This window comes from Myotis myotis, unplaced genomic scaffold (genome assembly GCF_014108235.1).
Source record: "Myotis myotis isolate mMyoMyo1 unplaced genomic scaffold, mMyoMyo1.p scaffold_m19_p_1, whole genome shotgun sequence".
NCBI lineage: Eukaryota > Metazoa > Chordata > Mammalia > Chiroptera > Vespertilionidae > Myotis > Myotis myotis.
The window spans coordinates 168,773,409-168,799,560 of NW_023416313.1; the positions used below are offsets into that span (position 1 = coordinate 168,773,409).

Below are 26,152 nucleotides of genomic sequence, written 5' to 3' on the forward strand. Positions count from 1 at the left end.
GTTGAGTTTGAGTTCTTTGTATATTTTGGATAACAGTCCTTTATCAGATATCTCTTTCGCAAATATTTTCTCCCAGTTTCTAGTCCATCTTCTCATTCTCTTGACAGTATCTTCCAGAGTAGAAACTTTTTTTTAGAAAAATATTTTTTTATTGATTTTTAGAGAGAGAGGTGTGGCAAGCTGGCACAGCCATGGCATACTCAGCCCCACATTTGGGCGCCTTATGTACTGTGCCAGCTCAGCCAGGTTCGGTGAGCCTGAGAGGGGACGGTGAAGGAGTGAGAAAAGACAGACAAGAGAATGAAAGCTTTGACTGGGTGGGATGCTGTCCTCTCTGATGGAGAGCTAGTGACAGCGCCACGGACTACAAGCCGTGTCTTTATTTTATAGCCAGATTTCAGGAGGCAAAGTAAGGGCGTGGTCAAGATGTTTACAGCATTCTCGTGGGTTTCAATCCTATCTATTACATGCACCTCACTCAGGCACGTGGGGCCACGTGTTCGGAGCATAGGTTCAAGCTTACAACTACAGCTGTTGGCTATAATTGTGTTGGGAGGGCCCTGCCCTGCAAGCTGGGACTTGCACATGGCCAGGAGAGGACTGTGCCCTCTCATTAGTCCGAGGCTTGAACCTGTCCAAACACTGCAGCCGCTCCCCACAGAGAGGAAGTGAAAGGAAGAGAGAGAGAAACATCTATCTGAGAGGGGAACATCAGTTGGCTGTCTCCTGCATGCCCCAACCAGGATCAAGCCCACAACACAGGCATGTGTCCTGACCAGGAATTGAACCAGCAACTATTCGGTGCATGGGACAATGCCCAACCAACTGAGCCTTACCAGCCAAGGGCACAGAGTAGAAACTTTTCGTTTGAATTAAGTCCAGCCTATCAATTTTTTCATGGCTGCCTTTGGTGTTATATTTAAAAATTCAGTACCAAACTCAAGGTCATTTAGGTTTTCACTTATGTTATCTTCTAGGAGTTTTATAGTTTTGCATTTTATATTTAAGTCTTTGATCCATTTGGGGTTAATTTTTATAAAAATGTAAGATCTGTGTTTAAATTCATTTTTTGCATATGGATGTCCCATCCTTTTTCCATTTCATTGCCTTTGTTCCTTTGTCAAAGATCAGTTGACCATATTTATGTAGGTCTATTTCAGGGTTCTATTCTAGTCTACTAATTTGTATATTCTTTCACCTTTGCCACACTGTCTTGATTACTGTAGCTTTTTTAAAAAAATCCTCACTTTATTGATTTTTAGAGCGAGAGGGAGAGAGAGAGAAACATCAATGTGAGAGAGAAACATGTGCCTTGACCGGGAATCAAATCTGTAACCTTTGGTATAAGGGATGACACTCCAGCCAATTGAGCCACCCAGCTAGGGCTTGATTACTACATCTTTATAGTAAGTCTTGAAGTTGAGTAGTGATAGTCCTCCAACTTTGTTGTTCTCTTGCAATAGTATATTGGCTCTTCTGGGTTTTTGCTTCTCCATATAAACTTCAGAATTAGTTTGTGGATATCTACAAAATCACTTGCTGGGATTTTGATTGGGATTACACTAAATTCGTAAAGAACTGACATCTTGACAATATTGAGTCTTCCTATCTAGGAACAAGGACCATCTTTCAAGAGTGTTATAGTTTTTCTCATACCGATTTTGTACGTATTTTTTAGGTTTAGACCTAGGTATTTTATTTTTCATTAACTTTTTTTTTTTAATTATGGTTCTAGTCTCGTACCAGTACATGTAGGTTTGCCTATTCTTTTAGTGAATAGATAGCATCTTATTAAGTGATTATGCTATAACTTATTTAACCATTTTCACATTGATGGACATTTTATCCTGTTTTACTGTCACCAGTAATACATCAATGAACATTCCTGAATGTATATCTTTATGTTTTTATGCTATTTTTTTCTGTAGATTAGACTTCTAGATATAGAGTTTCTGGGTCATAAAGTTTCTACATTTTAAATTTTGACAGGTGATGCCGGGTTACTCTCCCCAAAATCATGCACCAACATTTCCACCAACAATACAGGGATTCCAAAAAAATGTATACACACTTAATTGATAGCTCAATTGATGTTTCTTTCTTTTCAGATTTAACACATTGGAATTAATAATTATTCAAATTGTGTATACATATTTTTGTATTAGCAAATGTTGTAGTGCGTTATTAATAATGATGTATAACAGCATATTGTAAAAATTAAGTTACAAAATTTTTATTAAAACATCCATTACATACTGTTATTTTGGCTGGGCTGCAAAAATATTCATTGTAGGCCGCATGCGGCCCACGGGCAGTGAGTTTGACATGCTTGCAGTAGGTCTCCTGCACTTTTGGCTCCATGCAGTGTCAGCTACTGAGACTTCTCATTGCGGTTGAGAAGCATCCATCTTTGAAACTGTAACTCAGAGCCATACCATTCCCATGCTTGTTTATTGAGAATAAGCTTACTGTCATTGATAATAAAGTATTATTAGGATCAAAGCATATGAAAGAAAGGTCATTTGGCAGTGGGAGCGGGGGGAGGATCATCACTGATTTTGACAGGAGAATCCTTACTTTTCTTTTTTTTTAAACTTGTGTCCTAGATGTGGTCAAGGGTGAAAAGGTCAAGCCTGTATTTGAGGAACCACCCAACCCCACAAATGTGGAAGTAAGTCTGCAGCAGATGAAAGCTAACGATCCCAGCCTCCAAGAAGTCAATCTCAACAACATTAAGGTATCTCACTATGACTGTTGTCAGTCACTTGATTTATCGTGAGTTTAGAAAACTTAAAGGGGATGACTGATTACCTAGTTGAAATCTTTTGAGTCACTGATTTTGAGGCAAGATATCCCATTCAAAAGAAGAAGTAGGTTTAAAAAAATGATTTCTAGAATTCTTGGAAACAATTAATAGTAGTTGTGTTAAATAATATACTGGTTATCTATTGTTGAATAGCAAATTGCTTCAAAACTTGCAGGCTTAAAAGAAGAAACACTTATTCTTTCACCCAGTTTCTGAGGATCAGGAAACAGGGAGTGACTTAGCTGGGTAGTATGACTCAGTGTTCCAAAAAGGTTCTAGGCAGGCTATCCGCCAGGGCTGCAATCACCTTACAGGCCACCTGAGGAGGAGGATCTACTTCCTAGAAGGTGCACTCCCGTGGCTATTTATAAGAAGCCTCTGTTTTTACCTGTGTCCATACATCATGACAGCTGGCCTCCCCCAACATGAGTGATCCAAGAGAAAGAGAACAGTCAGGAAGCCACAGTGTATGTTATTACTTATTCTCTGAAGTCATACATTGTCACTTCCACTTTATTCTATTTGGCAATAGGTCATGTGACTCTCAAGTAGAGGTGTGTGTGTGTGTGTGTGTGTGTGTGTTGTGTATGAGAGAGAGAGGGAGAGAGAACGTTGTCTGACATGTTTTGTTCATTCTTGTTGGGCCAATTTCTAGCATTTAATAATAATAACAGACTTTTGCCCTAGCCGGTTTGGCTCAGTGGATAGAGCGTTGGCCTGGGGACTGAAGGGTTCTGGGCTCAATTTCAGTCAAGGGCACGTGCCTGGGTTGTGAGCTCAATCCCCAGCAGGGGGCATGCAGGAGGCAGCCTATCAACGATTCTCATCATTGATGTTTCTGTCTCTCTCTCCTTCTCCCTCCCTCTCTGAAATCAATAATATATTTAAAAAATAATAATAACAGAATTTTATTGAGTACTCATTATGTACCAGATTTTTTGCTAAAAACTTGAAATTCATTATCTCATTTAATTCTTAGTGGGACTTAAAGAGGTTAAGTTGCTCACAGTCCCAGAACTAGTCTGTGGAACATGTAAGACTCACGTCAACCTCTGGCTGCACCCTATGTTGCCACCCTCCCCAGTGGTCAGTACCCGGCTAAGTGCTATAGAAGACGGAGTAGGATTCATTTTGTCTATTCTGAAGAACTTATTGTTAGGAGAATAACACTAAACAAATCATTAGGACACAGTGTGGTAAGCCCCTAAATGTTGTGGAATTGCAGGTAAGGAAAACTTTGATCCTGCCTATGAGAGCCAATAAACAAAGGAGGTAATATTTTAGCTGGGTCTTAAAAGAAGAGTAGGGATTAATCAGAGAAAGGACAGAGAAATTTCCAGATAAAAGAAAAAGCATATCTAAAGGTAGAGAGGAGAGAAAGACCATGGTATATTAGCAAGTAGGTCAGTCTGGTTAGAACACAGAGAATGAAAGAGAAGAGGGAATATGGTAGGTGCATAATATTTTGGTTAGTAAACAGAAAGGCGATGCCACAGTATCTCGTTGTGTTACATTCCCTTATTAGACACAGCGTGGCTATTGGCTAGGGATGGCTTCAGTTGTTGGAAGATGGGTGATAAATGTCTTTTAGAGGGGTTAGCATGCAATTAGTCATCTAAATATATAAAGTACTTAAAAGCTATGGATCCTTGGCTTATCAACTCTCTGTACCTTCCCCATCGTAGAACATTCCAATTCCAACCCTGAGAGAATTTGCAAAGGCTCTGGAGACCAACACCCATGTCAAGAAGTTCAGCCTGGCTGCCACCCGCAGCAATGACCCTGTGGCAATTGTGAGTAAAGTTCTTAGAAATATATAACGTGAAAAGATTAAATTCATTATAAACTCTTTAATTTGTCTTATTGACAATTTTTAGATCTGGTAAATTTATTTTCTACAGTTAATAAACAAAATAAGTTATAATGAGACAATAAAACAAGACCCAGTTGTCAGGCACTTTGAATTGAGTAGAATTTTGTTAGCAATACACTTTTTAGAGGAAAGAAGCAGGATTAGATGAGGCATTTAGCTAAACAAATATTTAGATTTTGTTCTGGGCTTAGTACAAACTTTCTGAAACTTTTGCATCTGTAATAGCATTCTGTCACAATCATAAGACCCCAAATCCTACAGGAACTTGGCAAATATAAAAATATTAAAGTATATTTCATTTTAATCTTTAAAATGGATTAGTATGTTTCAGAAATATTTTAACAACTAAATCTTGAAACGTTTTGTGTTTGATATTGTTAACCAGAATATGAAAATAAAAAACCAAAGCCCTATTCTTTCTTTGCACATTAGATAATCCAGCTAAACAAGGAAACCCTTGACCCAATTAACTACCACAATCACCATCATCAGTGTTACTCCTTCTATTAATAGCTAACATTTCTTGGGCAATTAGTAAATTCCAGCACTGATCTCTATACTTTACACAGGTCACCTCACCTAATCCCCACTATGTCATTATCAGGTATGTACTATTATTAGTTCCCACTTTGACAAATGAGCAATCTGAGGCTCAGAGAGGTTAATTAACTTTTCTAAGGTGACTCAGCCAGTAGGCAGTAGAGCCAGGATTCACCACCAGGCCTTTTTGGTTCCTCAACAAGGATGCTTAACCATCAAGCTATGCTGTATTTACACACAATACCTCCCTGTCAAACATTTGCTAAAATATGTCAGTTATCAGGAGCCTGAGTATCTCCCTGTGGTTCTACAGCATCTAATGCTCAGCTAGAAAATCAGAAGTTTTCTTTACTTGGCGCAGTGATTTAAAGTAACAGGTCTTTTGGAAGATCTGAAATACCATTAAAAACCGACAATGTGAAAGTCATGGTGCTGGCACAGGGTAGATGTTTGAAAAACACTTGATAAATGAATGAATGAGTGTGCCCTCCAGCCTCTCAGCAGTAGAGAATATTTCCACGATTACAGAAATTGATATTTTCACCAGAAATTATTACTTACCTAAATTTGTAAGTTGAAAGCAGTTTTGAATTTAAAACCTATCATTAAATTAGAAAAAGCACACAACTAGATCATTGGTAAAATGAAATTAACAATTTAAGGATTCTTATCTGTATATAATTTTATATAATCTCTGCCTTTTAGATTTGTTTTCAATAAAGCAAAAATATTCACAGTGCATTTTGTATGTAAGTAACTAAAGGGATGATGTACAAAGAAATAACTTGTCACTCCTACTTGATATATTATCTATATATATAACTAGTAGCCCTGCGCATGAATCCGTGCACCAGTAGCTCTCTGCAGGGCCTAGCCGCTCCGCGCCCGCTGCCCAGAGGCTCTGCGGCCCAGAGGCCCACCCGCGGCCAGGCGCAGAATGCTTGCCTCATTGCTGGGGCGATGATGCATGCGTTCCTACCCCTCCCGCCCCCCCCCCCCCAACCGCTCTGTGCCCACTGCCCAGAGGCCCTCCACAGCTGGGGTGGAATGCTTGCCTCGTCGCCATGGCGACAAAGCAAACATTTTGCCAGGCCGCTCACACTACCCACTCTCAGCAGCTGTCCCCCCAGGACTGGAGGACTCCGGCGGGGCTGAGAGGACTGGGCGCCGCCATCTTGTGGCTATGGGTGTCGCCATCTTTGTGACAGAGTGATGGTTAATTTGCATATTACCCTTTTATTAGATAGGATAGGCTAAGCGACCATCCGACCGTCCGACTGATAGCTATGATGCACAATGACCACCAGGGGGCAGATGTTCCGACCAGCAGCTGTGACACGCACTGACCACCAGGGGGCAGACACTCAATGCAGGAGTTACCAAGCTGCGGTGACTTGGCAACAGCGGTTCTTGGGTGACCCACCCCGGGACCAGAGACGAGGGAGCCCGATTCCAGGGTGCATCACCTGAGAACCACCCTCTCGCAATCCGGGACACCTCGGGGGATGTCGGAGAGCTTGTTTCAGCCCCACCCGCAGACGAGGCTGAGGGACCTCACCTGCTGGAAGGACCCCGCCACTCTGCAGATGCCCTTCAAGCCAGGGCGCCACCCCAGATGTGGCTGGCCAGGGAGAAACCATGGAAGGTTGGCTCCAGGGTGTGTCCAGCCCGTCTCGCCCAGTCCCACCCCGCCAGCCACCTTCTAATTAATTTCCTTTCAATGTGCATGAATCTGTGCACGGGTTCGCTAGTTTAGAATAAAATGGCAGGAATGGGAATAATTTCTAATCCATTTTCAACACTACTAATAAATAATCTAATCTACTCAGATCAAATAGATAGCTTTCTAACTGAACTAAGTAAATTCCAAATATAGTAATTTCTTTGATACTGTTTTTAATGCAAAAACTATGTGTTGAATGCACACTGTGTGACCAGCACACCATACAATTGTGAAGAAGAATTGCTGTCCTTCAGGGTGTGAAGAGAAAAGACTTTTTGCTTTATACCAAGATGGCCCAGCTCTCACCTGGATGCCCGTAGGTCAGTGGTCTGTGAGGTCCGAAAGATTGGCAACCACTGCCCTAGATCAGTGGTCGGCAAACTGCAGCTCGCGAACCACATGTGGCTCTTTGGCCCCTTGAGTGTGGCTCTTTCACAAAATACCCCGTGCGGGTGGGCACGTACAGTGCGAATGAAACTTCGTGGCCCATGCGCAGAACTCGGTATTTTGTGGAAGAGCCACACTCAAGGGGCCAAAGAGCCTCATGTGGCTTGCGAGCCGCAGTTTGCCGACCACAGCCCTAGATGATTCCCCTTTCAGTTATGCCATTGTTAGGAAAGAGCCTTTGTATAGTTTGAAAATTGGTTCATTACCCCACAGGCAACAGAGATCTTCAGACTGTTTATGACTGAATACCTCACTGCTGAGAAATAAAAATCAGCATTAAAGCAAAGAGCTTCAAGACACTTTTCTATGTAAGGTTCAAAACTTGATTCAACAAGGCACTTGTGAGATCATTGCAAATGTAGACAATGTGTATGTAAGATTGCATTATCCCCATTTTACAGAGGAGACAACTGAGGCTCAGAGAGGCTGAGTAACTTAACTAAGATTAAGCATGTGATCAAGCCAGGAAGTGAATTTAGTGACCTGTAGTTAAGTTTAGTTCACCATGTGCCAAGTACTTCCCTATAACCACAACTATAGAAGTGAGCATTGACGGAACTTGCCATCACTTGAATGCCAGTGTAGAGAAAAGACCCAAATGTGTAAAAAATGCTATTATTATTAACAATGATGCCCCAGAAAAATCAAGAGTTTATTACAGCACTGTACAATCAAAAGAAAATGACAGCCACAAATGTAAGCCATATGCAAAATTTTCAATTTTTCAGTAGCCACATTAAAAAACAAAGAACCCTGGCTGGTGTGCTCAATGGTTAGAGTGTTAGCCTTCACACCAAAGGGTCCCAGGTTCGATTCCTGGTCCCAGTTGGGGCATGTGCAGGAGGCAACCAATGCTTGTGTCTCTCTCACATTGATGTTTCTCTTCGCTCTCTTTCTCTCTCGCTCTTTCTCTCCCCTCCCCTCACTGCCTCCCTTGCTTCTACTCTCTGAAAAGCAATGGAAGAAATATCCTCAGGTGAAGAATAACAACAACAACAACAAAAACAAACCACAAACAAAAAACAAAAAGAAATAAATGAAATTAATTTTAACTTTAATAATATATTTTATTTAAACTAATATATTCAAAATTTCAAAATACAGGTTGAAAATATAATGAGGTATTTTACCTTATTGTTTTCATATACATCTTTGTGCGTTTTACATTTACAGCATGTCTCCATTCAGACCAGCCATTTTTCAAGGCCTCCACAGCTGCATGTCTGGTGGCTACCATTTGGATGACACAGATTTAGACATTGCAGAAAACTGCATCTCATACAGCACTGTAAAGTACAGAAAGCAAAGCCTTCTCTTTAAAGATGTATTTTTACCCTAATTATTTCTATAATATTTAAGAAATCTAGTCTTTGTTTTACTAATGTTATCATCCCCAGCACATGTAATAGATGCTCAAATATTTGCTGAACTTAAATGAACTTGGGCCTACTGCCCAGGGTTATGTTTGGCTGGGTCTCCTCTGTTTTGTTCAGTATGAGAAAAGTGCTTTCTCAAGTTTAAAAGAAATTGGCAAGATCTGGCTGCCTGCCAGGAGGTCCTGCAGCTTTTTTAAAAAGGCATAATTGCTCTGACATTTTGTTATGCTAATAACGAAAGTACATCTCAAAGCCTGAAGCGTCCATAAGGAAAGGCCTGATGCATCTCCTCTGGTGTTCTAATTAAAATGTGTACATTTAATTCTAATTAAAGACCTGGCACTTTGATTTACACGCTGTACAATCACGTCAGTCCAAATCTTTGTACTTGCTTTTTAGTTCAAGCAATTGCCTGACTAATACACAGGATTATTCTTCTAGTCCGGTGGTTCTCAACTCAGGGCAGTCTGGAGATAATTTTGGTTGTCATTATTGGAAGGGGTACTGTTGGCATTCAGTGGGTCTCAGAGACTGCTAAACCTTCTACAGCACACAAGACAACCCCCCACATCAAAGAATTCCCTGCCTCAAATGTCCACAGTGCAGAGCCTGAGAAACCCAACTTGGATACCTTCTCCTTTCTTCCTGTTTCTTCCTCCATAAAAACAATTTAAATAGTTTAGACCAGAGGTTCTCAACCCGTGGGTCGCAACCCCTTTGGCGGTTGAACGACCCTTTCACAGGGGTCGCCTAAGGCCATCCTGCATATCAGATATTTACATTACGATTCATGACAGTAGCAACATTACAGTTATGAAGTAACAACGAAAATAATTTTATGGTTGGGTCACAACATGAGGAACTGTATTTAAAGGGCCAGAAGGTTGAGAACCACTGGTTTAGACGTTCCTTGTTCTATTCCCCAGAATAATCACTATTGGTTTGTTTTTCATTCTTCTAGTTGTTGTCTTTATAACTTTAATTAAAGTGTCTGTCAATCCTGGCTGAATGTTAGTCACCTGGGGAGCTTTTCAAAAATGCAGCCTTGGACACAGACAGTAGTGTGATGAAGGCCTATGGTGCGATGGGGGTTGGGTGGAGGGGGGCAGAGTGGTGAGGGGTGAGATGGGGACATCTGTAGTACTGTCAGCAACTTAAAAATGTAGCTATCAAGGCCACCAGGTTCTGATTTCATTATTCTGGGTTGGGGCCCAAGCATTGGTATATTTTTAAGGCTTCCAGGTCATTCTAATATGCAATCACAGTAGAAAAACACTAGTATACATACATTTTTATTTTTAATTTGCCATCTTAGATAATTTTTTATCCTCCATTAGACAAGATGAGGCAATTCTGAAGTCACTGTACCTTCCATCCCTCCTTGTTCTTCTATCACCAAATTGTAGTCATTTTATTATCGTCACACATTTGAGCTTTATGCATTTTATATCCTATTTTAAAAATAAATATATTTTTATTGATTTCAGAGAGGAAGGGAGAGGGAGATACAAACATCAATGATGAGAGAGAAACATTGATCGGCTGCCTCCTGCACATTGCCACTGGGGATCAAGCCCGCAACCTGGGCATGTGCCCGGACCCGGAGTTGAACCGTGACCTTCTGGTTCATAGATTGATGCTTAACCACTGAACTATACCAGCGGCTTTATGTCATATTTTATGTTATTATATGGGTTGACTCCAAAATTTAAGACTTATCCTTAGCACTTACAATTCCCAAGTGCCTTGAAGTTGAGTGATTCTTTTTTCCATGTAACTTATTTTTTCTTGCTAGAAACTTTGAGGACTCTCTCTCTCCTGGAGTTCTGAAATTTCACTTTATATGTGCACTTTTGAGTCTTTTTTATTCATTCCTCTGAGCCTCAGTGGGTGCTTTCAGATAAAGACTTGTAGCTGCCCTAGCCGGTTTGGGTCCCGGGTTCGATTCCAGTCAAGGGCACGTACCTAGATTGCAGGATCCTCCCCGGCCTGGGCCCTAGTGGAGGTTCGTGCAGGAATCAACCAGTCAATGTGTTTGTCTCACATAGATGTTTCTCTCTGTCCTTCCCTCTCTCTTACACTCTCCCTAAAAAAATCAATGGAAAAATATCCTCAGTGAGGATTAACAACAACAAAAAAAGACGTGTACCTTTCTTCAACTCTGGGAAATTTTTTCCTGTTATTTTGTATTTTTTTGCTTTCTCTTTTCTTTTTTGTTATTGTCCTTTTGAAATTCCTATTGGATGAATGTTGATCTTCTCTTAAACATTTCTTAACATTAATATCGAATAACACTTCTCTCTTTTATGTTGGTTTTTCTCACATGTCTGGCAATCACTGGTTGCCCGTCCATATTTCTGAATAGAGAGCAGGTTTGATTTGGGTAAGCCAGGATCATTTCCTCTGACTCACCACATGACAGGCTGCATATTTTGTTAATTAATTTTGATTCTGCCCTCCTCAAATGTAAGCTCACTAGGGTAGAGATTTTTGTTTTCTCTACTGCTGGAACATAATAGTCTTTTTTTGAATGAACAAATGAATGAATGAATGAGTGTTTTCCAAGCAGGCAGGTGAATTGACTGGCCACCTTCTTCGTAGTGAGGGTATGAGGAGCCGGCAGGCAGCCAGGGGTCCCCCACAAGCGCTGCCGTTAGGAGGGCTTCATCTGCAAGAGTAGATTTCTGTGTGTTTCACTCCTGGGCAATAGTTGCCTCTCCCTTCCTTTCATCCATATCGTACCTGGTGATGGTCTGGAGGTGCCTCAGTTTCTCCACTGCTTCTCTCTCGGGTCCTAGCACCCTCACTAGAGGCTCTTCTAGGAGATTTTTCACTGATAGTTGTGCTGGCAGGTACTCTTTTCTGGGAAACCACAGGGAGGGGTGGTGTGTTCTCCACATACTCTAGTTGTCCCATTTGTTCCTAAGACACTTCTTTTTTTTTAGAAAGAGAGAGGAAGTGGGGAAGGGGGGAGAGAGAGAGAGAGAGAGAGAGAGAGAGAGAGAGAGAGAGAGAAAGAAACATCCATCAGTTGCCTCTCACATGTGCCCAAACAGGGAACAAACCGAAAGCTAGGTATGTGCCCTGACTGGGAATCGAACCCTGGAACTTTCAATGTACAAGGACAATGCTCCAACCCAATGAGCCACACGGGCCGGGGCCTAAAGCAGTTCTTTTTTTTTTCTCTTTTTTTATTAAATCTTTATTGTTCAGATTATTACATTTGTTCCTCTTTATTCCCCCCCATAACTCCCCTCCTTCCAGTTCCCACCCCACCCTCCGCCCTCACTCCCCACCCACTGTCCTCATCCATAGGTGCACAATTTTTGTCCAGTCTCTTCCCGCATCTCCCACACCCCTTTCCCCCCCAAGAATAGTCCATTCCCTTTCTATGTCCCTGATTCTATTATAATCACCAGTTCATTCTGTTCATCAGATTATTTATTCACTTGATTCTTAGATTCAGTTGTTGATAGATGCATATTTGTTGTTCATAATTTATATCTTTACCTTTTTCTTCTTCCTCTTCTTAAAGGATACCTTTCAGCATTTCATATAATACTGGTTTGGTGGTGATGAACTCCTTTAGCTTTTCCTTATCTGTGAAGCTCTTTATCTGACCTTCAATTCTGAAGGATAGCTTTGCTGGATAAAGTAATCTTGGTTGTAGGTTCTTGGCATTCATCACTTTGAATATTTCTTGCCACTCCCTTCTGGCCTGCAAAGTTTCTGTTGAGAAATCACCTGACAGTCGTATGGGTATTCCCTTGTAGGTAACTGAGTTTCTTTCTCTTGCTGCTTTTAAGATTCTCTCTTTGTCTTTTGCTCTTGGCATTTTAATTATGATGTGTCTTGGTGTGGTCCTCTTTGGATTCCTTTTGTTTGGGGTTCTCTGCGCTTCCTGGACCTGTAAGTCTGTTTCTTTCACCAGGTGGGGGAAGTTTTCTGTCATTATTTCTTCAAATAGGTTTTCAATATCTTGCTCTCTCTCATCTTCTGGCACCCCTATAATTCTGATGTTGGTATGCTTGAAGCTGTCCCAGAGGCTCCTTACACTATCTTTGTATTTTCGGATTCTTTTTTCATTTTGCTTTTCCAGTTGGGTGTTTTTTGCTTCTTCGCATTTCAAATCTTTGCCTTGATTCTTGCGCTCCTCTGGTCTGCTGTTGGGAGTCTGTATAGTATTCTTTATTTCAGTCAGTGTATGCTTAATTTCTAGTTGGTTCTTTATCATAACATCGAGGGTCTCATTAGATTTCTTGTAGATCTCATTAAGTTTATCGGCGGCTTCTAGACAGTTCTTGAGAGACCTTAAAAGTGTGGTTCTGAACTCTATATCTTCTATTGACAATTTTGTCCTGTTTCTTTGTCTCCGCATTTTTTTTATGCTTTCTTGGTGCACCCCCTAGTGGTCTTTTTGCGCAGTCTTGTTGTAGTTAAGCCTTGATTGTTGTAGGTAACACTGGGGGGGATTTGACCTCCAAGCCAACTGGCTGTGAGAATCAGCTGTGTCTGCAGTGGGAGAACTTCTGTCCTCTAGGGAGGTGCTAATCTAGCCTTTGCCTAAGGCTGTCCCGCAAATGCCTCTGTGCAAGGCTTGGGCAGGGCAGGTCCCAGGGGATCAACAGGGTGGGCGGGCGGAGGGAGCAGTTATGGCTGCTCTCAGTCCCGTCCCCAGAGGCTCTGCCTCTCAGAGTCCCAGCAACCGCTGCAAACCTCGGAGAGAAAGCTGCCCTCGAGTTCCGACCAATGCCAGACAGTCCCGCTTCTCCCATTTGAGTCTGGGTCCCTAGAGACTCGCCCAGAACTGGAGCTCAAAATCTGAGCCTCCCTCCCGATTGAAAACAACAACCGCACCCTCAGCCACCAGCCTGCTCCTCGCGTACCTCCGCACCTTTGTATTTTCCACACTGTGCCTCCTCTGAGTCTCAGTATGCTGTTCTCTTTCCTTCTAGTTGAAGAATTTCCCCTCAGCCAGCTTTCCTGTGGTTCTGGGTGATGTCCGTTCCGTCTTTTAGTTGTATTTTTGAAGTGGTTGTGTGAGGCAGCATTCTCCGGTGTTTACCTATGCCGCCATCTTGGTTCTCCCCTAAAGCAGTTCTTTAATGAAATGCCCCAGTCGGGACTTACCTCTGGCATCTTAGGCAGTTTTGTGCTAATTTCTCCATCAGTCTTTCTGTTTTCTGTATTTTAGCAATTCTTCAAGATAATAGCCCTCTTTTATTTTGGGGGTTTTTTTGGGGGGGGGGCATTGTTTGTTGTTGTTGTTGTTGTTGTTGTTTTCTTTCATGTATTGTGAGGGTTCCAGTCGCTTAAAAGTTATATCTTTTCCTCATGAAGGGAAAACTTGGGGAGGAAGGGGAGCAAGCAGGTACATATGTGCAGGCTGCAGGCTTGAACTGGACATCTCTAGTGGGTTTGCCACTCTGAGTGATGACTTTGTTCCAAGAGTTATCTTTGAGGAGTTCTGATTTCTGGATGACATGAAATGATATGACTAAATCAGTAGTGTCTAAATGCTAGTCCGTGGTCAAGGTTTTCTTTTAATCCATTCATATAAGAAGGGGCAAAATAAAGTAATTCTAAAGCTAGATCCTTTGTACATATTTCCTAACGTTAAACTGCCTTTTCTCAAAAATGACATTGATAGTGATAACAGATGGCAGTGGAGTTTTGGGGGTTTTTTTATGTCCTTACTCAACAAAGCAAAGTTGGTAATCCTATGTCAGTATCTTAGTGGTTTTTTTTTTTGGTTTTTTTTGTTTTGTTTTTTTTTTTTTTTTAGTTTTGCAGATATATGAAATTCATAAGTTTGGGCTGCTGGACTAAACATTTTTTTTTTGAGTTTTAAATTATCCTTTCACTTTGAGGTGAAAGTATGATTTAACTAAGTTTTTAAGTACTGTAAAAAAGACTCATTTAATTTGGGGGTGGGGACTTCAGGAAATAAATCTTTAGAAACCCTAATGGTTACTTCCTTTTTGAATAATAAGGCTTTTGCAGATATGCTGAAAGTGAACAAGACCTTGAAAAGTCTAAACATAGAATCCAATTTTGTAACTGGAGCTGGGATCCTGGCCCTGGTGGAGGCACTAAGAGAAAATGACACCTTGACAGAAATCAAGATCGACAACCAGGTAAGCTGACCCACAGGCTGCATGTGAAAGCACGCCACAATGGAGTGAGTTAAAGACAAAATTCTGTTGCTCGATTTTATGGTCTAGCTTTCCTATACATTATAAAAGCTGCAGGCCTGCGAGGGAGTAGGGGAGAGCATGTTCCTAAGTAAGCACTGCACAGTGGGACAACCTGAGTTATAAAGAGCCCTGGCCCCCAGCCCTGGGCTGGTCAGGCCTGGAGGAGAAAGAGCAGGGTGGGCAGAGGTGTGACAGCTGCTTTGTTCAGCCGTCATCACTGTGGCCTCTCAGCAGGAATCTCAACCCATGCCTGCCCCAGCCTTGCTGTTGCCTATCACTGAGACTGTGGCTACAGAGTGGCCACTCCCAGAGCCAGACTTCCTGTCCCTGGATGGAGGTTCCCAGAGCTGAAAGAGCAGAGCGGGCTCCTGCAGTCTAGTGCTGGCCACAGAGCCCATTTAAAGGACTTTGGGTTCTATGCCTGGCCGGCGTGGCTCAGTGGTTGAGCATCGATCTATGAACCAGGGGGTCACAGTTCGATTCCTGGTCAGGGCACACACCCAGGTTGCAGACTCGATCCCCAGTGTGGAGCATGCAGGAGGCAGCCAATCAATGATTCTCTCTCATCACTGATGTTTCTATCTCTATCTCTCTCTCTCCCTTCCTCTCTGAAATCAATGAAAATATATTTTTTAAAATAAATAAAGGACTTTCAGGTTCTAAAGATGGCCTGGCTTAGAGTAGCATCAGGACTCACGCACAGAGCAGTCATAATCTCAGCTCTGTTACAGCGTTCCTCAGGGACCCTCACCAGCCAAAGAAAGTTGTTTTTCCCTGGAGCCACCACTTCCTGTCCCCGGAAGCCCTCTCTTTCCCAGCATCAGCCTGCCTGCCCTACTTCCAGACTTGCTCTGCTGCTTCAGCTGGCTCCTGCTTACAGGGAGCAAGTCTCAGTTCTCGGCATGTAACCCTGCTCCTTTGTCACGGGGAAGTGTCTACAGTGGGATTCAGTGAATCTGAGGGGTCTAGACACTGTACAGTAGGAAGAAAGGGCCCTGAAATGGAACCGAAAGAGGAGAGAGCAAGGAGACTTGTACTGCGAGCATTCTCTTGTGGGGTGGCGAGGGGAGGGGAGAGATATTGGGGGAAGTGCCTGTTAAAAGTGCCCCCTGCATTTCTGAGAAATTTCCTGGTCTAGACCCTCTAAGATCTGATAAAGCCCCACCATCCTACCCAGGACTTTTTTTCCCCCCCAATATATTTTTATTGATTTCAGAGAGGAGAGGAGAAGGAGAGAGAGATAGAAACATCAATGATGAGAAAGAATGATTATCAGCTGCCTCCTGCATGCCCCACACTGGGGATTCGGCCTGCAACCGGCATGTGCCCTGACCAGGAATGGAATCGTGACCTCCTGGTTCATTCATAGGTCAATGCTCAACCACTGAGCTGTGCTGGCTGGGCCAAGTCAGGACTTTTGCTTAAGCCTGGAGACAGGTTCCATGGACAGCTCTACTCTGTTTTTGCTGACCAGGACCATAGGACTGTCCAGCCCTGTACTCCTCCTGAGGCTTGTTATTAGGGAAGTGGGAACCCCACCAGGAGACAGGCGGCCTTCCTCACCATCCTCAGAAGGGATGCATCACCAAAACAGCTTTCCAAATGCAGAGCTGTGGAGGGATGCCCAGGGGGAAGACCAGACACATTCAGGGGAAGCTGATGCTGTGTATGTTGGTGAGTGTCCAGCTGCTAGTAAGTTAAGGGTCATCAGGAAGCAGGAGAGCAGGAAAACAAGTGAGAAAAATGCCAGAAGGAGAAGAACTGATAGCTCGGGGATATTTTTCAGCTAGAATAGTATCAGGAAGAAGATGAGCTCTCTTAGTAACTATTCCCAGAAGATCTAAGACAGAAGTGGACACTTTATTCCAAGTATATTTATCTTCTTGTGTTGGTTTACTTTAGGCCATAGTGGAACCCCATATCTGAAATAATGTTCTAAATACTCTATTCCTAGTAAAATACCATCTAATTAGGGTTGCCAAATAAGATACAGTTAACTTGAATTTCACATAAGCAACAATTAATTTTTAGTATAACTGTATCCCAAATATATCATGGGACATACTTATACTAAATCATTTATTTGTTATTTATTGAAATTCAAATTTAACTGGGTGTTCTGTATTTTTATTTGCTAAATCTGACAACCTTATATGTAGTGAGTGAGCTGAAATCCTGAAAAGTTAGAATAGAGAAGCTTTTTCTAATGCATGTGAAAAGGAACCTAAAATACAGTCTCTCTTAAATCCCCTCTAGATCCCCAGTAGGGAGCGTGCAGGAGTCAGCCAATCAATGTCTCTCTCTCTCTCTCTCTCTCTCTCTCTCTCTCTCTCTCTCTCTCTCCCTCCCTCCCTCCCTCCCTCCCTCCCTCCCTCCCTTCCTCCCTTCCTCTTTCTCTCTCTAAAATCAATACAAACATTTTTAATAAGCCCTGGCTGGTGTGGCTCAGAAGTTAGAATGTCAGCCCAAATACCGAAAGTTCTCGTGTTTGATTCCTGGTCAAGGGCAGGTACCTGGGTTGTTGGGTTCGATCCCCGCCCCAATCAATGTGTCTCTCTCACATTAATGTTTCTCTTTCGCTCTCTGTCTTTCTCTTTCCCCCATCCCTCTCTTTCTCCCCCTTTCTCTCTTTTCCTCACTCCCCCTTTCACTCCCCATAAAAATTAATGGAAAAAATATCATCAGATGAAGATTAACAAAAATGAAACAAATAAATTTTAAAAATCCCACCTAAAGTATCATCCTCACCAACCCTCTTCAGTCATCTGGGCATGGTTTTGTGTAATTTTTCAACTTTAGTCCCCCTAAGTATGCCTCTGAAATGACTTCTCTTTACTCGTGACAAAGAAGAGGATTAAGTTCTAGAACAACTGGAAAAATGTTTTGCTTTATCTTAAGAATGAGGAAATTCTTAAACAAACCTTGATTTCCATCCACAATTTTGTTCACTGGCTCATAGACTATTAGAAGTAAATCTCAGTTTCCTCCTCTAAGGAAGGGTTTGAAATAAACTAATCTCTAAGACAGTTTCCTCAGGCAGGGCCAGCAGCTGAGACCCAATTAATATCATTGCAGTAGGAAACTGCACCAGAATGGAGGCCTGCTGAGAACCCCCTACTGTGTGGGTCCCAGGTAAATATGTAATGACTTCATCAGTGCCCTGTGAGAACAATTGGTAATGCATATTCATGAATAAATAAATTGGAGTAGTGAAAAGAGGTTACTTAAAGAAAAACAGATGGTGCCCTGGCCAGTGTGGCTCAGTTGGTTGAGCATCATCCCCTGCACCAAAAGGTCACTGGCTCTATTCCTGGTCAGGGCACATGCTCAGGTTGCAGGTTCAACCCCCAGTGAGGGTGCATTTGGGATGTGGGGGTACATGCAGGAGGCAACCAGTTGATGTTTCTCTCTCTTCCTCTCTTCTCTCTAAGAATCAATTTTTAAAAAGACATTAATAAAAATAAAGAAAAACAAAAGGTGATCTGAAGAAATGTATGCTTGAACTTTTGTGTGTTTTTTTTCCTTTGTATTTAGTGACTTAATAAAGAGAAACATGCTATCCAAATTATAAGAAATTCTGGTGCTCATTTAGTGTCCTGGGTTTATACAACATAGAAGACCTCAAATAAAAATTAAAAAAAAACTCAGGCTGAGAAAGAAAGATGCCCTATGTTATATTACTTCCTCCCCCTCTTTTACATGCCCCCCAGTATAATTTTCAGCTCCTACATCCTTTATATCAACACGCCATCCTCCAAGTTATCCAAGTGCTGGACCCCAGATGCTTGAGAGTTGTAAGGGGAAATAAAGGGGCTTTTATATTATCCCTCTCAGTCAGCCACATCCGCCATGAGCTCCTGCTGCCCTTGGACAGCACCACTCGGTCCATAAGCCATAACTGTGGCAGCCCCGCCCTGAGGTTGGATCTCAGTCCTTAATACAGTCCCATTGTTCAAAAGTGTGTCATGAGCTAAAGTTGCTCATGATACTGTGAGGTCAGTATCTCTTACTTTATTGCTGCTCCTCCCTCCCATAGATCCGCATTGCTTAGAATGCTGACTCCACCCTGTGGATTCCCAAAACTGTTGTCTTACTGGCAGTACCACATTTTGTTAATATCTTGGCAAGAGACTCATTTGACAGGTTGCTAGATGAAAAGAAAGATAAAGAGCAAAGGACACAAAACTTTCTCCATAAACTTTTTGTTTGTTATATTTTGTTTTGTTTTTTTCTCCATAAACTTTTATCCTTCATCTACCCCATACTTAAGATTTCCAAATTTAAAAGGTATATATATTAAAGCAATCCAATTGCATAATACTGGCACAGAAATAGACTGGCAGGGTAATAGAGTCCAGAAACACTCAAGTACTAGTATACTTGAGAATTTTGCAGCAAAGTGGTATTTCAAATCATGGAAGAAAAATGAAGTAAAAGATGGTGGGACAATTTGCTAGCATTTTGGAATAAAATAAAGTTGGTGTTCTAGTTTAATTTTTTTTTGAAACATACTTTTATTGATTTCAGAGAGGAAGGGAGAGAGACAGAAAGATAGAAACATCAGTGATGAGAGAATCATTGATCAGCTGCTTCCTGCACTCCCCCTACTGGGGATCAAGCCTGCAACCCAGGCATGTGCCTTTGACCGGAATCAAACCCGGGACCCTTCAGTCTGCAGGCTGACGCTCTATCCACTGAGCAAAACTGGCTAGGGTGTATTTTAATTCTTATATTAAAATTCATTTCAGATGAAATAAGATTTAAATATTACAATATGCAAAATCATAAAACAAGTGGAAAAGTATCAGGAGTGGAGACTTTCTAAACATGACATAAAATCTAGATTAATAAATTTGACCATATGAAAGGGAGAAAATGTCTTTGGTAATTTAGTAAGAAAAAAAGAAAAAAACAGAACAAAGTATTTTCAGCAAATTTGACAGAGGGCTAATTTCCTAATATATAAGAAATGTACAAGCCAATTTTTTAAAAAAAAGTCCAGGAAAACTGGGCAAATTACAGAGATTGGTAGTTTAAAAAAAAAAAAGATATACAAATGCATGAGAAAATTAATTGTTCTTATTCATAATTTGAGAAAAGCAAATTAAAGTAATTAAATATATACAAGTAAAATATAAGTTTCACTTATTGAATTGACAGGGATGAAAAGATTGGTAATATCCCATGTTGGTTAGGGTAAGGAAAATAGTAACTCAAACACTGTTAGCGAGTGAAAAAATTGTCATAGCCTTTGAGGGTAAGTCAGTAATATGTCAAATCTTAAAACATGCTTACGCCTGGATCCTGCTGAAATTTGCCTCCCAGGCACACTTGCAGAAATGCCCCAGGATATACTGTGTGTGCACAGAAAGGTCCATGCAGCAAGGTTTGCAATGGTAGAAATGGAAAGCGATGGAAAACAGTCATTAGGACCTGGCTGCAGACATTATGATGCATTACTACAGTGGAATGCTGTCTGATGAGGTAAACATGTATTTACCTACATGAAAAGGTGTTATTAATCTTAAAAGAAAAAGAAAAACATCTTTCAGAACAGTATGCTACTAGAATCCATTTCTGTGAAAAAAGTATAGGTGTACATAAGATTACATAGACACGTGAATGCATAGGAAATGTTTAAGGCTACAGACTCTATACCAAACTGTCTTTCTCTGTGGGGAATGGGAATATTAAGGGAAGAGAGCTTTTATATTTTATACATTTTATTGCTTGCTTTTTCTAAACAAGCCTGTGCTTTTTACTTAAAAATATTTAATGAACCTGGGTGGTTTGGCTCAGTGGATAGAGCGTCGGCCTGTGGACGAAAGGGTCCCAGGTTCAATTCTGGTCAAGGGCACATGCCTGGGTTGCAGGCTTGGTCCAATGTGCAGAAGGCAGTCAATCAATGATTCCCTCTCATCATTGATGTTTCTATCTCTCTCTTCCTCTCCCTTCCTCTCTGAAATCAATAAAAATACATTTTTTAAAAAAAATTTAATGAATATATTCTGAAAAAATATACTGTGTCCTGTAAATTTAATTTTAAATTCTTATTTTTACATGCTGCCATTTTAAAAAATCTACTTTTAATGTTTTTATTACTCTATGTCTCAACTTAAAAGACAAGCAAAATACATTTTTCCACAAACGTAAAAAAACTTACTTTTCTGTAGCCCAGTAACCCCTTCAGTGCGTGATAACTCACTTGACTATGGTAAAGCCTCTTGGGGATATCCTAGTGAGACTCTGCTGAGAGAGAACAGCCCATTAATTGATGATCTTTCATTATTTTTGGATACGGATCCCAGAATAGAAAATTCAATAATTGGATTGATTGCTATAAGACAGTTTCCCTATTAAAAAAAAAACAAAACAAAACAAAAAAAACACCCTTTGTTTAAACCATAAACACTGGGGTAGATTGGAAACACCAAATACTGGTTTTGCATTCATTTTACATCTGGAAGCATCTTTTCCTTCATAAATAATTGGCTTAGTCCTCTCAGGTGAGCATGCCAGCTGATTTGGCTATCTGTTGGGTTTTGCTTCTAGACAAGGAGCAAATGACTGCATGGAAGAAAATATCTCAAGTGACTTTTTTCCATTCATATGGAGACTTTTGGCTCTTTGTTTTGTTTGGTTTTGTCCAAGTAGCCACGTATCTTTTCCACACAAGTAACCGTTTCCTCGTTCTTCTTGGTCATCCTATGTATGTACCTGCACCTACAACCAGAGACAGCAGTTGGGAACAGCCGTAGAGATGGAAATTGCCCAGATGCTCGAGGAGAATTCAAGGATCCTCAAATTTGGATATCAATTTACCAAGCAAGGGCCTCGAACGAGGGTGGCAGCTGCCATCACGAAGAATAATGACCTGGGTAATGCGGCCATACTGCGGTGCTATTAGCAACTAGAAAAGCATGATGACCATTCATTTCTCCACTTCAGCTCTAACATCTCACCAGCCCACTGGCCTTTGGTGCCAGCCCTTCATCAGAGGCTAACTATTACATGGTCATGGGAATCTTCATCATCTTCACAGTTTCAGCTTTATTGTAGCGTTCTCTCAAGAACTGTTTGCTCTTTTTTCCAGAAAACCTGTGATTTTTGCTTGGTTTCCTTTGTTTGCTTCTCCTTTCCTTACTTATTGCATGTAATCACCCTCTGCTGTTACCTGCACCAGGAGATGGATGGACACAATGGCATGGACATTCCCAATTCACTTTGTTTGTGCCTGACTGTGCTTCTGTAGTTGGGTTTAAACATGGTTATGCCTGATACTTTGGTAATTTACATGTGAAATGAACCAGTGGGACTATGCTATGAAGGGAAACGCAGAAGTAGCTTTTTCAGCTAGCCTCTCGTGAATGTTTCCTGCTGCCCGCTCTCTGCTGAGGATCTGTTCATATTTCTTCTGTTCACATGAGGTGGGGCAGGTCCTAGTCAACCACAGCACAGAAGAATGGGACAGGCTGGGAAGGCGTGGTCTGGGGACATCCCCGCCACTTCACACAGTATCACAAAAGGGCATCCAGATGTAGACAGTCCACTTGGCAAGCAGTTAGCCAATAGCAGGCCTCAGTCCCCGGTTTGAGGTTCAGGGTCAGAAAAACAGACCTTGGACAGGGGAACTGGGCACAGTGTTCTGCGAAGTATGGTGCTGGCCATAGGGAGGATTCAGATAGTAGACAAGATAGAAGGTGAAGACTTAGAACCAGAAGGGAGCAGGTGAAATTATTGTCCAGTTCTCTGCCCGCACACGCTGAGCCAAGCCCCTGAGGCCCAGCCAGAGTGCAACGTGTGGCATCTGGGGGCTGGCCGGGCAGATGGCAGTGCTGGCCTTTGGGCTGCAGAGGGTGAGGCTAAGGAGGCATCCCAGCAAACAGGGCTTTGGGGAAGGGTGGAGGCAACAGTAGGAAGATGCATAGGAAAAGCGGCGGGGGTCCACAGCCGATCAACATGGAGATCAAAGAAGAACAGGCACAACGAGAGGTTTGAAGTAAATGGAGTGGCCATCCTGAGCCCAGGAGCAGTAACTGTGGGCTAGACCTTTGCATTTTCGCAGCCGAGGCAGGAGTAGGCTGGGCTATTTAAAGTGGATGATTTGCCAAATCCAGGAAGGTGAGAGTAGCTCTCCTGCTACCCACTATAGGAGCCTGCAGGCGGGGACGTGAAAGGGGGAAGAAGACGGTGGCAGAAACTGGGAATGGGCAGCCAGTCAACTTCTTGGATACCAAGAACCAGTTTAAGGGAACCTTAATCTCTAAGTTTGGTTGCCATCTGAATCACACCTTCCTGGAGGTTGATATGTAGGAGATTTGATTTAAAACAGGTTTAGAAACTTTGAACTTTCTATTGCAGATCCTCCTGGTCTGCAAGCCATAATCAGAATTAGTAGGTTGTGAATGTGTCATCCTGGGGCATTAAAGCTAATAGGTGATTGAGTTGCACAGAAGCTGAGAAGGGCTGTGGATAAGTGACCAAGAAACTATTTGGATGGTTATATGTTATATAACCTTAGTCCCCCAGGGACTACAGTGGGACTAAGTCTCATTTTCTTGAGAATACATTGTGGATCTGTTCTACTCCATAGAACTGGGAAAGTCCTAACATTCAAATTCTTTCCTATCAGTCGTAGCTTTATTTAAATGTAAATCCAACATGACACTGGGTTTATTCTCTCAATCTTTACTAAGAATGAGAGAATAATCCAGTGGGTAATTGAATATTGAAATTTAAGATAACTGTATCCTCCAGTGTGTGAGGTTGCTGTTCTGTGTGATTAATGTTGTTTTTCTGAAATTTAAGGAGTATCCCTTCACTTTGTCATTTTAACCTTCCTTTCTTTCTTACCTAGTTCGTAAAAAGCGAGTTGAAGGAGACCGAAAGTAAATTTCTACAAGAAGCGAGGTTTCACCACGGCGGCCATTTAAAAACGAACAAAAGCGCTTCTCCCCCACCGGGACTATTTTATCAAAGGTTGTTCATTTCCGTTAACCACAAAACTAATATTTAATTTTTATTCTTTTTTAGCACTACTTATTTATCTGGGATTTTTAAATACATACGATTGTTTTATTTGCTCGTGGGCGCCTCTGGCAACTTGCACCAGTGGACATAGGCAGGTCTTAGTGGGTGACAACGATCGAAAAGGAGTTTACCACTTTCATATTGGGTTGTCTTGCTTACATGAACTTTTTATAACCACTGAAAGGCGTTTAGTATGTAAGTGTGTTTGTAACTGATTATGATAGAGGCCTATCTCTGTTTACATGCATAGCTTTGAGTTAGGCTAAATACAGCAGAAGTGTTCTGCTGACCATATAAGAAGTTAGTATTGCCAATCTTTTACTGGGTGAGAAATGCGACCCAATTTAGCACAAACTCTTAGTTCCAGAAATATCACTGAATGCACATGCCCCACTGATCAAAAATCAATGGGATCATCTTCATAAAAACAAGACAGCATTATGATACTTTAACATAGCCTCAGGAAAGAAGTATAAAGTGTTTATTAACCCACAAATATAGCTTCAAGCCAGACTCACGGGTAGCAAAATGAATTGGCACACCTACCTTTACTAATTATTCAACATAAATGCAATCTTTAACATGACTCTGATGGATAACTTTTTACAAAGCTGTTTTAAAGTTCTCCAGACAGGATGGGATATTTTTAAGTTTTAGTAAGAGGGAGGCTTTTGAAACAATACACGCCCAAATAAAACAATAGTAATTGTACATTAATCAAGGCTGTCTGATACACATGATCGCATTATTTTGGCAAATTTTAGAAGGATTTATTGCTTTTTCTTTAGTGTAACAAGATTGCAGGATAAAAGGTGAACATTCAAGTTAATTATACCGATTTTAGTGTACATGGCATGATCCATCCAGATACTTGCAAACATCAGGAAAACGTGTGAAGGATCACTTATCCAGATGTTTGTCATCTCAAGAACGAAGGCTGTGAAAGTACCGCAGCAATGATTGCATGGTAGTATGCATTAATCTTGCAGAGGTCAGATGCTGAAATAAGGAAACAAGTGACTACAGCCTTTGGCCCAAGTGCACACGTCTCTGATAACTGTCAGTGCCCACGGCTGTAATGGGTGGCACTCTTAACATTAGCTTTTATGTCTCCCTTCCTTATTCCCTTCTCCCTTTCCTTCCAACTCTTCTTTTTCTTTTCTTTGTAATGCTGAGTCTTGTAAAGGCAGCATTCCTAGTGCTGGTAATAGCTGGAGCTAAAGGGGTTGCTGACTCTGGCAGAGGTGGGCCCAGCCCAGGATTTGTTTAGTAATTGAGTCTTCCTGCATTGCTTGATAGCAGTAAAACAGGTTTTAAAAAATGATAAATTAATTCACATATCATTCTTGCTATATGTAGAGCACATGGAAACCATTTCAGATAGATAGCCTTTATAAAATTGGACATTTACCTGTATTTTAAGTTCTCACCTCTGTAGCCCTGAAATTCTTGGAAACATCTCATTTTCTTGAGAATACTTTACATTTTGGGGGGACTAATGAGCAGAACATGTTGACATTTTTAGAACCCTAAAAATTCTTTAGTTTTCCACTACGTCTCCCTATCTATACAAAAAAAAAAAAAAAAGCACAGTAAATAGTATTTAATGGTTTTCGGTCTGATTTTTCCTTTCCCCTTACTTACTTAGATGTGGAATGTTGGAGCCAGCTCATACAGGCTTACTGATTATTAAATTTTCAAGAATTTTTGTGAACTGGTTGTTAAACATGGCCATTATTAAAAATTAAATGTCATGCACTTACGATTAAGTAAGCTGTATTAAGAACAAAAGTAATACTCAAAAGTACATTTACTATTTCCTGTGCTCTTACGACTATTTGCATCTGTTGTTGTCGTAGGGCAGACATGCTATAATGTTGTACTACTTACATCTCTTCTGAACTCAGAAGTTCTGGACCTCTTGCTGGAAGTTTGAAATTGGCCATGGTGGTGGGAGTATTTATACCAAGGAAATTAGCAAATTTTACAAATCAGGGCTTCCTCCTACCCCTGCCCCCCAGTTTCTGGTTTATAAACACGCATCAGCAATGTATACAACTCCTTTTTTTTTTTTTTTGTATACATGTGTTTTGGTTACCATGTTGCCAAAGGGGAGAACATTTCTCTTCTGTTTCTTTCTACTAGCACTTTAGATTCATT

At 41.3% G+C, this 26,152-nt stretch overlaps 1 protein-coding gene across 1 annotated transcript in view; it reads left to right on the forward strand.

The window, feature by feature from the left end:
* TMOD2 (tropomodulin 2) overlaps positions 1 to 25,579 on the forward strand; it is a 51,528-nt gene extending 25,949 nt beyond the window's left edge. Inside the window, exons 6-10 of the mRNA XM_036301536.1 lie at positions 2,607 to 2,737; positions 4,492 to 4,599; positions 14,759 to 14,902; positions 21,696 to 21,840; positions 23,820 to 25,579. Coding sequence (XP_036157429.1) covers positions 2,607 to 2,737; positions 4,492 to 4,599; positions 14,759 to 14,902; positions 21,696 to 21,840; positions 23,820 to 23,854 — 563 coding nt within the window. The 3' untranslated portion in view covers positions 23,855 to 25,579. The remainder of the gene's footprint in view (positions 1 to 2,606; positions 2,738 to 4,491; positions 4,600 to 14,758; positions 14,903 to 21,695; positions 21,841 to 23,819) is intronic.
* Positions 25,580 to 26,152: the final 573 nt, after the last annotated feature.